We start from the raw sequence: 15,417 nt of genomic DNA on the forward strand, positions 1-15,417 counted from the left end.
TTATTTCTTTAATCAAATAAAGTTAAATAGCAACCATCTTAAATGTCTTCTACCCACTGTCTAGCTGCAAACTGCATCTATAATAGTAAGTTTAATTACCTGTCAAATTGAAAACAATCCCTTTCTACATCTCCCCAAACAACTTTGATTTTTATGACTGATTACCTTGTAATAAATATGATTCTTCATTTCTGACAAAACAGCATCCACAGCTACTGAGTTTTCTATATACTTCTTCATCACCATCTGAATACTTCTCTTCTTTTATGTTCTTTTTATGGCAGTAACATGGCCACCCTACTGTGTAGAGATTACCTCAGCATAAATGGATTTAAATGGTGTAGCAAAGTGATTAGATACTAACAAAAATAAGTTTGCTTTTGTCTTTGGTCCACCTTTAGCTTTGATTATGGCACACATTCACTGTGGCATAGTTTCCCTAAGTTTCTGCAAATTCATTAGATTTATTTCCATCCAGTGATGATGGGAGAGTCTGACCACAGTACAAAGCCTTCTCCAGCCCATCTCAAAGAATCTTAATGGGGTTCAGGTCTGGACTCCATGGTGCCCAATCCATGGATTAAATTATGTCTCATGCTCCCTTAATCACTCTTTCTCAATTTAAGGCCAATGAATCCTGGCATAGTCATCTTGGACTATGCCTGTTCCATCAGGGAAGAAAACATCCCTTGATGAAATAATCTGGTCATTCAGTATATTCACGCAGTCAGCTGACCTCATTATTTTGACACATAATGTTGCTGAACCTAGACCTGACCAACTGCAGCAACCCCAGATCATAGCACTGCTCTCACAGGCATTTACAGTAGGCACTAGGCATTATGGGTACATCACTTCATCATGGTCCAATCTTTATGCTCTTTTTATTAGGACTACCAAGCAGGTCAGTGCAAATCCCTTGAGTTTCCTTCGCATTATGCGTGTGAAAATGTGCCTACTTTCACTATTAAACATAGTCCTGGGTTCTACTGTTGTTTTTCTTCAGTTCAATTTCACCAAACATTTATGTCATCAGGATTTTTTCCGACCACATTTCTTCCTGGAAGACGATGGTTCCCCACTATTCTTCCAATTTTCAGTAATGCGTTGGACAGTTCTTAACCCAATTTTAGTAGTTTTTGCATCTCCTTAGATATTTTCTCTGCTTGATGCATGACGATGATGTGACCCTCCTTAAACAGATAAAGACAGGATGTGTCTTTTCACATGGAAAAAAGAAGCTACTCATTGCATCAGTTTGGGTTAAATAACTTGTTGCTAACTGAAAGATAATCACCAATGCAGCAATTATCCAAAAGGAGGTTTGCACCTGTTTGCTTAATTAAATGGCAACCTTTTGTTGGCCAGGCAGTGTATAATCCAATTCCACCCCCAAAAGGTTGAGACAGTTGGACGTTCTTCCCGAGTCTGGTTATGGTGGAGGTTTTTCCTTCTTGTTAAAAGAGTTTTTGTTTGTTTGTTTGTTTGTTTGTTTGTTTGTTTGTTTGTTTGTTTGTTTTTTTCTCCACTGTTGCTTGCTGCTTCTTGTCTGCTCAGGATGAGGGGTTAAATTAGCAATTGAAGATTCAATGCAATCTTAAATTAAGTATTATGAACTGGACTAATGAAGATTATATAATACTTTCATTTAATTGTATTATGATTGGATTACAGTGAATTGAATTAAATCAGATTGGTCTGTATCTTTGTCTTGAGATGATTGAATTGGAACTATGCAAATAAAGTTGAATTAAACTGAATTTAATGATCTTTTTTTTCCCCCACAGTGATCTTAGTGATTTTAAACACTATTTATATGATAAGCATGATTTTTCTGTCTTTCTTTCTTTAAGATAATCTTGAACAGCTACATTTGAGCTGAAGAATAAAAGAGAAGGTCACATTTTGCAGCAGTTAATTCAGAAAGTAGATTTTTTTTTTTTTTTTTTTTTTTTTCACTTACATTCTCATGCATAAACTAAAGTAAAAAGGCCCGGGTTAATCTGCTGCGCCCTGCAGGTCCCAGCACAACCTGCACAGAGGACTCCTGCCACCATCAAGGTGTGTGTCTACAGCTGTGGGAGGGCTTTTCCTGTGACTGCACCATGACCACCTACGGGGGACCTTTCTGCAGTGACCGTGAGTAAAAGTGTATTACGCTTCACTGGGTAGAATTCATGCAAACACCTTTGGAGTTTATCAGTGAGATGATACAGATCATATTGTACCATCAAGAAAGAAGTCAGAATATATTACTAAAAAACAAATAACTAAATAAATAAAAGAAGATTTAAAGGAATTTAACCCTTAAAAAGCTATACTTTTTTCTTTTCTTTTCTGTGAATTGAAATCAGTTTCTTACAGTTTGTTTATGAATGTTAAGATTCTGAAGGTTCATCATATGTTTTGCAAAATGATAAATAAATGGTGTTCTGTGTGTAATGTCGAACAAGGGCAGCTTTCCAGCAGGTTTTCTATGTATCCCAGCTCCAACACACCTGACTCAAATTAATGAGTCAATGTGCAGAATTTGATGCTGTTAGATCCATTTATTTTGATTCAGGTGTGTTGAAGCTGGAATACATTGAAAACCTTGCTGGAACCCTTGTAGGACTAAACTGAGTAGCCCTGGTGTAAAGGATGCACTCACTACAGAAAAAGCTCTGTAAAAGCAACAAAGTGAGGCAGCGCATTATTGATGACTACAGTTATTTGTTCTTATAAGTAGTGTTATGTTTTATTTTAAAAAAAAATGCACTGTTGCATAAAATGTAAACCGGTAATACAAACATGTATATTGATTCAGTATTTATTGAAAGCACCACTTCCTAAAATCATCTTCTCTAACTGTAGCATCCATTATAAAGAGTCTATAATGTAAAGATAATAGACCCAACTTTTACCCGAAGCTTTTAATTTTTATAATAGCCAAAGATTACGTTTATCAGTCCAGTCATTGCAAGCTAAGCTTCATTTGCTACAGAGCCATTTAGAATAACTGCAAGAACTGTGCCTTTATGGTAATCATCAAAATTTGCTGTTATGCAACATTGTTTTAAGAGTGAAAAGTACATTACGCACTCAAAACTCTGTAGGGGGTCTTTTTGATAATGATTTGGTGATCACACCACTAGCAAGAAAGTCATGTATTTAGGAACAGAAGATCTAAGAAGAAACAAAATATCTCCATTGATGATTACAAGCACTTTTATTCACACTGATTGCATTTGGGTTCTAAGTGGAGAATTTAGCAAGTTTAGGTAATGAATAAACTAAAGTAGATGTTGCACAGTTACTCAAGGTTACTTCCTTTACTTTGTATAATCTACTTTCTGTATCCAAGTCGCTTGAAATTTTAGTGTTTAGTGTCATGTATTTATTTAGCCTAAAGTCTTTGTTTACTTTATTACATCCTTTACTGTCAAATACTGTACAGCTGAGCATAACATCTGCCTCATCTACATCTGTAGTGCCTGGTTATTTGCTCTCAGATGTATAATGAAAGCCTCTCTATACAGTATCTCAGAGAAGTGAGTACACCCTTCATATTTTTGCTAACATTTCATTATATCTTTCCATGGGGCAACACTATAGAAATTAAACTTTGGCATACATAATATCAAAGTTTAGTTTTTATAGTTTGGTGTAGTGTATATGTAAGGGATAATGCCCGAGGAGGTGGCCATTATCATAAATTAATGGACGACGCGGAGACGAAGTCCATTAATTTATTATAATAGCCACCTCAGAGGGCATTATCCCGCTTATATACCATGGTCCATTAAGAAAGAAAGAAGTATTAAATAAATTATTAATGCTTTAATGTTGGTTTTTACCGGTAAAATCGTAAGTTTTTCACAAGAAGCGTCTGAGTGGACTATTTTGTTGTGATGCATTGCCAAGGTAACCGGCTCTGACACAGAACCTGCAGCTCGGTCGGCCGCAGCTGTTGTATTAGACCTGATCAGTGGAAGGAAGGGAGATGATTGCTTAACTTTATGTTACTTCACACAAAGTGTCATTTCAGAGGGCGGGTTCAGCTTTTACAGTTTGTGTGTCCAGTGGATGATGCGACATTTTGTTTCAAACAGTCAAATTCCACAGATAGTTTCCTACATTGTTCAATAAGCCTGCAGGCTGCTCTGATCTGGCGTGTCTGCTGCCTGGTATCTGAGTTTCTGTTGCCACAGTTACCAACTAGAGTTTAGTCAGCGCAATAATTTACAGCAATAAGTCTATTTGACTGGAACTTCTTTCATAGGGGTCCATTATCACTTTTTAATGGACACCCTCCAGCCAATCAGATTCAAGTAGTCGCCCAGACCATGGTATAACAAAGTTTAATTTCTATAGTGTTGTCCCATGAAAAGATATAATGAAATATTTGCGAAAATGTGAAGGGTGTACTCACTTCTGTGAGATACTGTATTTATATATTATTTAATTATTAGGTACTTAGTTAGTAGTTATTATATCATTATCAGTGGGACTTCCAAATTACAGCATAATATTTTGATCCATCCGTCCGTCCATCCATTCATCCATCCATCCATCAATCCTCTGCAGCTTAAGAAGGGAAGTCTAGACTTTCCTCTCCCTGGCCACTTCTTCCTGCTTGTCCAGGGGGATCCCAAGGACTTCCTAGGCCAACCAAGAGATGTACTCCCTCTAGTGTGGCCTAGGTTTTTCCCCAGGGTCTTCTACTGGCGGGATGTGTCATGAACACCTTACCAAAGAGGCGTCAAGCAAAAACAATACAGATGGTGCAGAGAAAGCATTCAGAAGTAGTAAAAGTCAGAAGAAAATATTAAAAAATCACAATAAAATCATACATTATTAACGCAAATCAAGAGCGTTGCCTTTTAGCTCAGCTCCTTCTTCACTGCAACAGACTGATACAGAGTCCACATCACTGTGGATTCTGCACTGAGCTCCTTATTGAGCTCCCCACACTTGCAAACAAGACCCTGAGATACTTGAACTTTTCCATTCGGGACAATATTTCATTCCAAACCCGTAGGGGACACACCACCCTTTTTTGGCAGAGGACCGTGGTCTTGGGTTTGGACGGGCTGATTCTCCTCCCAGTCACTTCACACGCTGCAGAACGCTCCGGTGAGCCAGCAGACAGGACTAAATCATCTGCAAAAAGCAGAGACCCTGTCCTGTCCCCTAGCTAAACCAAGAAATTCTGTCCATGAACAGAAATAATGGCAAAAGACAACAATGGGAGAGTACACTCAAATCTGAATTTTTAATTTTTCTGTAGAAAATAAGTTTTTGTTTACTGTGAAGCAGGCTTTTTATTTTCCCTTTTAACAACATGTGAGTTGGACCTATTTTATGCAACATGATTTTTTTCAAGTGAATGTTTAAAAATATTTTTTAAAGACTCTTACATGTCTTTGTTTGCTTGCATGTATTGAGCTACACATCTCGTCAGTATTTCATCAAATCGGCCCTTTTGTGTTCACTTTTAAACCACTAAAATTTGCAGACACTGAGCTGTTTTTCATTTCTGTGCCTGCAGCACACAGATAATAGTTCTAGTCAGTTCTTTGTTTCTTAAAGTAAATAGACTTCCAGCAACTTGTCCTCTTACGTAAACAACAAAAACATCTTTATTAACCTTGAAAAGAATTTTAGATGAGAGCCTCACATTGGTATGTTGTTGTTGTTCAGCTCCAATTACAAGTTCACAGTAAAAACCATAAAACTCATCCTGACAGACAGCATGGTAGAAAACATTCCCAATAGATTTTTGTACATATATATAGATATATATATCTATATATATATAGATATATATAGATAGATAGATAGGTAGATAGATAGATAAATAGATAGATAGATAGACATAGATATGGATATAGATATATAAAGATATATATATATATATATATATATATATATGTATGCTGTAATGTTTCTTCCTATGATGTACATCACATTATCTAAGCTGCATTTCAAACATTTGCCTCCGGCTACATCATTGTTTCTAAGTGTTGCTGACTTCAGTTTATTTATTTACTATTCTGGAACATTTAGTTAACGGAGAGAGGAAAGATCTCTCTGTCTGAACTATAATGAATACAGACCTCAATTTTTAGTCATGCTGAAATACAGTTTGCTCAGTGTATTTATGTTTTTTTAAAAGAAGCTGGCATATATTTAAAACTTTTGATTTTTATATCCCACAACATCTCTGTTCCCGCAGATATGCATTACCATTCATGCAAATGCCCTTGAAAGAGACACTTTTTGGAATACAGCAAGAACAACATTTTCAACAAAAATCCAATTTCACCGCAGTATTTTATGTTTTCATCCCTCTACGTTCTGGGAGGACTCTCAATCATGCAGGTGGTAAATGGCATGGCTTGCCAATATCAAAGGTCAAACCAATACATCAGTCCTTCTCAGGAGGACATAACAAGACTCATGCTTCTTGTTGAGCTATCGCTGAAGTCATTAAAACAAAAGGAAATGTGATTGTAATGAGAAAACACTAACAAATATGTAGGCAGGACGGTGTTTTGTAAACATCAGTATTAGCCTGCAAAAGAGCCTTGCAAGACAAGCATTAGACAGCAAATTTACAGATAGTTTTTCATGATTTAATTTATTACAAACTCATTAGGGTGGCAACATGTAAAACCACTAATATTGGTTTTACTTCTTTAATTAACTCTTTTGAGGTTGCCCCTCATTTCATATACAGAAATCCATTTACCAAGCTTGCTATAAACATCTGTGCTTATCACCTTTGGGTCATTGTTTCACCACCAGAATCATCTGGAATGACGTTCAGTGCTCAATTTTCAACACTTCTTCCTGTAAACATATGAAGTGTGTAATTATTGGTTAACCTCTGCGGTTACAGATAATTGTTTTGCCATATTCATTACCTGCTTGTGTATGCATAAATTTGTGTGTTGGGGGGGATGAAGAGAGACAGAAGGAAAGAAACAGAGTGGTTTGCAACTGTGCAGTCTATGTGACCATTTCAAATTCATGCCATTTTTAAGAAAGTACAACTAATGAGCCTTTTATACATTTATATAAAACATGTTTCAACTTCATTTTGTCCATTAAGACAAAATAAGCATAGTGACCATGGTAACAGCAGTGTGGCTACCTATGATATGACATCAACAATAATGTGTTGAAAGGCATAATGGGCAGCCGCTGGTTTTAACTTAGTGTGGTCGCAACTGCTCCTGCGACTCTCTAACCATTCGTCTTTTGTGTCCTCCCACTCGATCCCAACCATGTCAGTCAACATACAATAAGCACCCCACACAGTGAAAAAACACATGAAATTCCACCTGACATGGCTTTTCGTAACTGCCACAGTCATCTATCTTCAGGATGGAAGCCACCTTCGCTGATAATTTGTAAGCCAACATATTCTCTGAATCGTTCAGTTTCCAAGGAGCCCATGCTTCACCCTCCAGGCATTGCAGGCAAGGTAACACTGCACAACAGAGCATCTCTCCTCCTCTGCTTCTACATGTGCCAATTAGCAAGCATTGTACTCAACCTTAATATTATTTGTGCCAAAAGAGCAGCACTTTTCCAAGAATGCTGTAAAGTGTGGTTTGAATTTTTTAGAAGGAAGTGCAATTGCATAGACTTTAGACCAAACTCAGACTGCATGGGCAGCTGTATGACGAAGCAAGCTGTAGTTTGGATTTCCTTACTCAATTATAAGTAAATATATATACGTTACCTTAAAGATTGACTTGATTGTGTTGGATTATTTTCAAATAGTAAAAGGTCCTCCTGTAAAGTTTAAAAGAAACGTGTATAAAAGGATGTACTTTGTTGGAATGCTCAATAAAATCCTATTTTCCCTTTGACCTTCATTTCAGGTGGAGTCATTCACAATTATGAGTGTGTCCCAGAGGCCACACGGATAATCCAGGATAGAGGTTCAGCCTTAATCTAGCGCCCCAGGACAGAGGCTCAAGAAAACATATTGCTGTTCAAAACATGGTGACCCACTAGGAAACAGACTTAGGAGACACCACTGAGTTTTGACTACTAAAAGTAAAAAATACGAATAAAATAAAAAAAATAGGGATGCTTGGGATCAAGCAGAAAAATCTTTGAGAAATGTGACCTCTGTGTCTTCTGTCCACATGATGAGAAGCATGCACATTTTTAGGTAGACTGTAAAGCAAATGCTCCCATTTCCATGTTTGCGTGTGAGTGGACTTTGTAGTTCATTCCCATCTTTTGAATAGCCTTAAATCCTTGACATGACACTGAGTTTGCAAATTCTTTAAAACAGATGTGTAGATTTATATATTCCACATCTGTTCAAGCGTTTCTGATTAGCAATAGTTTCCATTAAAATGATTACAATTTAGAGACGGAATATGAGTAAGGCATGGAGGCAGGTATTTCTCACAGCAGCTTTCATTTCACAGTTTCAACCAATCTAACATAAAATCCATCCAATTTCCCTTGTGGAAATTGGTATCTTAATTAAGTTTTTGAAAAGATGGATAGCAGTCTGCAGAAAAAAGAAAAAAACATCTAAATGATTTGGACAGACTGCAGAATTCCTTTGCAGGATTTTAGAAAGAAGGTCCTCCCATGATTCTGTGCTGCTCTCTTCTGTGGGTAAAGTCCATTTTCTGATTGAGCTTACCCTCCTCTTTGCATATAATTGCATAATGATACCTCCCCATTATGCAAGACACACTCACCATCTGCATACAGAAAGTTAAAAAAGGTTTTACGTTCATTAGAACAATTGTCTGCTTTGCTTTGTTCACTTTCATGAAAAAATGTTTTCCAGTGATTGTGCAGCTGATTGTGATTGTGCAACCAGCTTTTCACTTTTCGTGTTTGGATCATATTGGTAGGTGTTAAAGCTGTTTTGTTTTTTAATCTGTCTTCCTGATTTCAATCAAGATAATTATTTGTGTACCAGAATTTTAAAATCATCCATGACCTATGTATTTTGAAGTTCCATTAAATTATCCTTAAAAGGTACTATTCTTATTCTATTATATTTTTGAAGCTCTCATAGTTGATGTTCATCACTAAAATCATAGATAGAATTTCTAGAAATACCTAAGTATAGAAGTTCATAGTTCAACTTGTGTTGGGTGTACATATGAATACAAAGCTTCATGCAGACAGTGTGAGCGATCCATTCATAATAAGAGAAAAATTTACATTAAACCAGCATCGCTGATTCATCTGCATTGAAAATTTGCATCATGGAGCACCCTTTTCCATAGAAGATTTATCTGAATCCTTTTTATCCTCCTTCAGTGGTAACAAGGTGACTTTGTCAGGTTTGTTCAACACTGAGACCCGTAGTGTTCCACAATTAATCATCTCTGCCAGATTTCCTCTCTCTGAGAGTAATGTAGAAACACCGAGCCCATGACTGCACCACTCAGTTGCTACAGTACTATGGTAGAAAAGCTTTAGGAATGTTGTTATACTACTGGCAGAGATTACAGGGCTGTAGAGACTAACCCCTGATTTCTTGACAATTACAAGAATTACAACTACATGGAAAAGAGGTACCTGAGGAAATAATGTTCCTTTTAACACCTGTTTTGGCTTCTGCCCTTGCAGTTTCTCACAGTAAAACATTTAAAACAAAGATGACATATTTGCTGTTCTGTGTGAGGAAATTCTCAGACATTTAATAATATTAGAGACAATAGAAACTGTAATATTTATGATTAATTACTAATTTAAAGTTTTCCTATTTATGATGGGTGACATCAATGATTTAAACTCTATTCAGTAAGATCTGATAGGACGCTATGCTGATGCTGATCCTAGTGACACTTCCACAGTGACTCATACTATTTAATAAGCTGTCAAGGAGCTAAAGCAGTTGCATCTCTAAAAGGAAACTGATGATGCTCTTCTGCCAGCTGCATATATAAGATTATGAGTGGACACAATAAGAGATTTCAGTTCATGTGACCCAATTATTTTTGATAAATAGCAATCCTAGGATACGCAAATAGAAGAAGGGATTACTGAAATAGCTTACTTCAATTTACTAAATCTTACATTTACTGCTGTTTGGTGGATATTAAAAAGAGCATATATGTGTTAACTGTTCATACATCAAACAGAGAGAATACAGTAAATAAATTAGCTGTCAGTTATTTGAGAATTCAAATGTCTGAGGTTCGCATTAAAAGAAATCATTAAATAATCATTGGATGAAATGAAATACAGAGTTAAGATTTAAAAACTGTGATTGCAAGCGGGTGTCTTCTTACAAGAAACTTCAGAACAGAGGAAATAAGTCATTTTTACTCATTCATTCTCTGTACTGCTTGGTCTATTACGGGTCGCAGGTAAGCGGAGCCTATCCCAGCATTAACAGGTGAGAGGCAGGGTACACCCTGGACAGGTCACCAGTCCATCACAGGGCCAACACATAGGGGACAAACAACCATTCACACTCGCACACACACCCAGGGAGAATTTAAAGTAATCAGTTAACATAACATGTCTTTGGACGGTGGGAGGAAGCCAGTCAGCCAGAGTACCCGGAGAGAACATGCAAACTCCACACAGAAAGGGCAAAGCCCTTAAGGGCCAAACCGCCCCCAAGCCGAGATTCAAACCATTGATCTCCTTGCTGTGAGGCTGCGGTGCTAACCACCACACCACTGAGCAGCCCCTCATTTTTTCTCTAAAATTTTAATTATTACAGAGACAGTCACAGCACTCTCACTCTGAGCACCGCGGTCAGACGGCTGTCACCTCTCAGCTCTCTGTTGTTTGTTGTTCAGAAAGCAACGTTTTCAACCACAGCTTCCCCTCCAATAACAACAAAAACCCTTCCTGCTCAGCTGAGAATGCTCAACGTGCCAACATTTTGCCCACATCTTGGTAGTTTTATGTTCCTCTTGGTTAATACAATATTTAGGAAAATGCATGTTGCATGAACACACTTCAGTGTGTACCACCATTCTAAGTTTTTTAAAGAAGTGTTATACTGTGAGTAATTTTCAACTTTTGACCTTACTCAAACATGACAGAGATGTAAAGTTGCATTTGAGACTTCAGGCCACAATATTTTAACTGAATGTTTTTTTGGGGGGATTTTTGTTTGTGTTTTGTCATCTTTGGATATTAAGCCTTACTTAGTGATGTTTGGCAATCTGCTCATCTGCTAAAAGCAAGTGATAGCCGCATGAAAGTGCAGTGGTATCTGTTGTACATGCAACCCTACAGAGTTCTGAAGTTGATCCAAAGTGTTTTTTCTTATGAATCCCATTTAGTTTCCTGCCTTGGTGATGGCAGTTTGCATTTTTTGGATGTGATCAAATGAAATTTTAGACTTTGTTCTTTGGATTAACCAAATTCATTTGCTTGTTATCAGTTCAAGTAATTTATGTTTTTTTTTGTTTGTTTTGTTTTGTTTTGTTTTGGATATGTAAAAACTGTTTGTATGCACTTGCCAGAAACGCATTTACTAAACATGCATACATATATCCAAGCATAAAACACCCAGATTTTTGTCTGAAAGTGCGTTGATTATTATTAGGATGAATAAAAATGTGCCAATAATATTTTGGCATATTTTTAATAAATTAAAAATGTCTACTCTTAAGCCACTATCAAGCTTCTGTTGTCAGCGGTGAACTTAATTTCATATTTATCCAACTGTCTCCCCAAAATAGTTAAATGGAAAAACAAATTTTTGCACAATGCACATAACAATAATGTTTCCATTACCTCATTATGAGCAACTCTGTGACACTTATATCAACTTAAATGAAAAGTTTAAACTGTTAGCCAGTGCTTGATATCTTTTATCCAGCTTTACAGTTTTAAGTCAGACTTACTCAAATCATTTAGTTGCTTTTAAATAAATCCTCTGAATTACTTTGAGTTTAACTCCAACATAAAAGATTCAAGTTGTTCCTGATGAAAACTTTAATTTATGCCAAAATAACTTAATATTCACATTATACTTAATAATACAGAGGGAGAAGAAAGTATTTTATTGTATACTTTCACATATGTAGTTTCTAAAATGAGAGTATTTTACTGCAGTAAGAAATATTGAGACAAAACAACAATATTACACATCATTTAACAGCATTATTTCAATAGATGGTGGGCAATGTCACTCCCTATACCCCCATTTTCATTCAAGGTGCCAACTTTCACATTTTAACAGAACAAAATATCCCACAACATTGTCCAAATGTAAACATAACACAGGCAGTGAAGCACATTACACAAATTTATAGGGTAGAAATGATAAAAGGTTAAATTCCTGCTGAGTATGCATTTCCCATTAATCTGCCATCTTTGCACAATTTGAATAGGTCTGACTAGTTGAAATAACTTTGTGAATTAACTTGAAAAAAAAAAACATAATTCAATCACTGGAATCAACTAGAATCAATTCATTTAAGTTGGTTCTGCAATTTTCTTGATTTTAAGTTAATTGCATCAACAGAACTAAGTTGCAATCACTGACCAAAATAATTAAGTTTGATTCATATGAAATACTTAAAGTGAATTCATTTTTACCTAAAACAAATTATTGTAAGCTATTTCTCTCTCAGTAGATCTTAAAGTGGCATTTATAAGTACACTGGTGCAGAGCATTTGAATGTGATGCAAGCAATGTGGAAAGCCCAGGGCTTGTGGGATTATGGGATTTTATGGCACAGAAGTACTGGTAGTGTTTCCTTTAACAAAAGGTGGTGAAAATGGTGAGTGTTTACTGTGTATTGCTGTAACAGTTCAATAATGGAAGAAAAACAATGGAAGGAAGGTCAGTGATGCTCTGCAGGGCATGGATTTCAATAGCAAATGATTCAGTGTCATCCTTAATGAGCTTACAGGAATAATAGTACAAGCTATGTGTCTGCTGAATGGCAATAACATTCCTTTGTGAGCCTGATGGTTTTCTGGCTGTTATCTGAGAAAATCTGCAGGTCTTATGTCTAGCCATTAGTGCATTGAAGATTTTTGTAGCCATTTTTTTGTTTCTATATAGGATAGGAAATCACATCTGGAAAGTACCTCATTGCAAATCACTTTTTCGTCCCGTAGGATTAGCAGAATGTATTTCCTGAGTTTTACTGAGGTTGTGTTGTTTTGCTATAAATCTCTCTCTGTGCAGAGTCTTCAATTGGGTTATCATCTGTTCATCTCAAATCACAATATGGTGACTGCTAGACTGAAATAATTTAATTAATATTTAAGTTTTTGTTTTTCCTAAAAATCGGTCACTGTGAACTTTTATTTTGACACATTCACTGTTTGTGTCCAGAGCTTTGCTCCAGTATTTAATCTAATACTTGGATTTCCATTAAGAGGAGCTTTAGAGGCTCACAGAGCAGGTGGCATAGCTGCAAACATGATAAGTAGCCAGTGCCTTAAAGCTCTCATTAGCCTCAAGAACTTACATCATTAGCAATCAGTAGTTTTTATTTAAAAAAAAAAACAAACCTGCTCATTATTTAAAGCAACTAGATGTTGCTTCTCTAACCTCTTGCAACTTTTGGTTAAAGTGTCACGGATCAGGATAATTTAATGCAGGCTGATAGCTCATTAGAATGCAAACAGACACAGGCTGTGCTAAGCTATGTTTAACAGATTGGAAAATACAAGCCACACTGCCAGATTCACTCAGATATGCGACAGGTTATTTCATGATTAGTCATGGTCTCTTATGACTCACTCTGCAAACACTGAATGCTGGAGAGGGAGTTCAATCTTTTGCCAATGTCCCAGTGACTAACAGAGTTAGAAGTAATATCCAAATCGTTTTAGGACACACTTCATTCACTCTGTCCACAGAGGGGTTCAAAGCACAGTTAGAGAAGGAAATCAAGCATCTCCGTGCAGCCATTGTTTGAGTTCCTCACCACCAGGGTGGCATTTCTTGTTTACTAAGTGAGTTGTACTTCCATACCTTTTATGATGGCTTTTGTAATATGTGTGTGATACTAACTTCTTGGGAATTTGCCCTATATGATATATATCTACTATATGTCTGTACTCAGAAGATTAAAAAGAGGAGACAGTCTGTATTGTATTTAATGCATGATTGTCCTTCGTTATCAGTTATGCATTGTGTTTAAATCGAATATATCCCTTCCCTGCTTTTATTATTATTTTTATTTTTATTATTATTATTATTACTATTATGAGTAGTGGTATTAGTAGAAGAAGTAGTAGTATTACGTAGTATTAAGGTAGCACAATCAAAGCACACTTTAAAAGCTTGTTTAATGGCAGTAATTTAAGTATTGTCTGTATTAAATGCCTGCTTTGTTGAACACCAATGACTACATTATGTTGTGGAAATTAACTCATTGTCAACATCCATGAATCCTCCACTGCTCCTTCAAGCAGAAAGGACTTATTGTATAACAGAGCTTTGCCAATTACCTGGAGCTGCTGTCGAGAGAGCAGCTTTTATCGTAGCTGCTAAACGAATACTTCCAGGTCATTTCACTGTGGAAGGTTCCCAGGAAAAATATTTGACCAGACTTCTGATTTTAATTGTGGCAAGGGCTTCTTTGTGTAGAGTTGTTTTCCCATGTTCTCTATGCATGTTCTCCGTGTGCATAAGTGAGTTCTCTCCCATTATTCTAGATTCCTCCCACAGTCCAAAAACATGCATAGGTCAATTGATGATTTTAAAGTCAATCTAGGAATGATCTGTCATCTCTTTTCATTCATCCAACCCATAGAATGTGTTCCAAATGTCTTCATAAAGGTTTGATTAGGCATCTAGAATGATATACAAGTCTTGGATTGAAATAGAAAGTGTGTGCGTAAATATAATTTCATATATATATATATATATATATATAAATCAAACACATTGTTTTTCCAAAACTAAATTACTTTGAGGAATAAACAGACAGCCTCCTCTCACTTTGTGTGTCAGATGTAGACTGAGGAAATCCTCTATTGCAGTATTTTAAGCAAACAATAAAACTGAAATATTCCCTAAAAAGACATATCAGGAAGGCCGTGTATCAGCCTGAACAGCCTCTGTGTGATGACTGATTTCAACAGCCAGAGGCAGTTTTAGACCCCATAATAACACGATAAGAGCTGAGCAGAAGAGTACATCTGGAACTAGAGAGCAGAGTTAGATCCATAAAGGGTTCATTTGTACTAGGGGGGAGAGTTTGTTGTTATAATGACAGCCAATTTGTTAAAGAGGATATTTTAGAATAATTGGCATATAAAGGCCATTTATTTCAATTCATTTTTTTTTTTCAAATTTGCTTTGTCACTAACCAAAGACATAGAATCAATCCTAGTATGCTTGCAGGTGAAGTAACCTAGAGCACATATAATTATGGTAATAAATGGTGTAAAAGTGGGGTCATAGGCTCACTAAGAGGCTCAGTGAGTGTAGTGGGTGTGTGGTGACAC

At 36.4% G+C, this 15,417-nt stretch overlaps 1 protein-coding gene across 5 annotated transcripts in view; it reads left to right on the forward strand.

Annotated features, from left to right (window-relative positions):
* The window catches only part of nrxn2a (neurexin 2a), a 134,264-nt gene that overhangs the window by 71,558 nt on the left and 47,289 nt on the right, over window positions 1-15,417 (forward strand). For all 5 annotated transcript variants that reach the window (XM_042008451.1, XM_042008455.1, XM_042008452.1 and 2 more), the window contains one exon: window positions 2,020-2,139. In XM_042008451.1, coding sequence (XP_041864385.1) covers window positions 2,020-2,139 — 120 coding nt within the window. The remainder of the gene's footprint in view (window positions 1-2,019; window positions 2,140-15,417) is intronic.

Source organism: Melanotaenia boesemani, chromosome 15 (genome assembly GCF_017639745.1).
Source record: "Melanotaenia boesemani isolate fMelBoe1 chromosome 15, fMelBoe1.pri, whole genome shotgun sequence".
Taxonomy (NCBI): Eukaryota; Metazoa; Chordata; class Actinopteri; order Atheriniformes; family Melanotaeniidae; genus Melanotaenia; species Melanotaenia boesemani.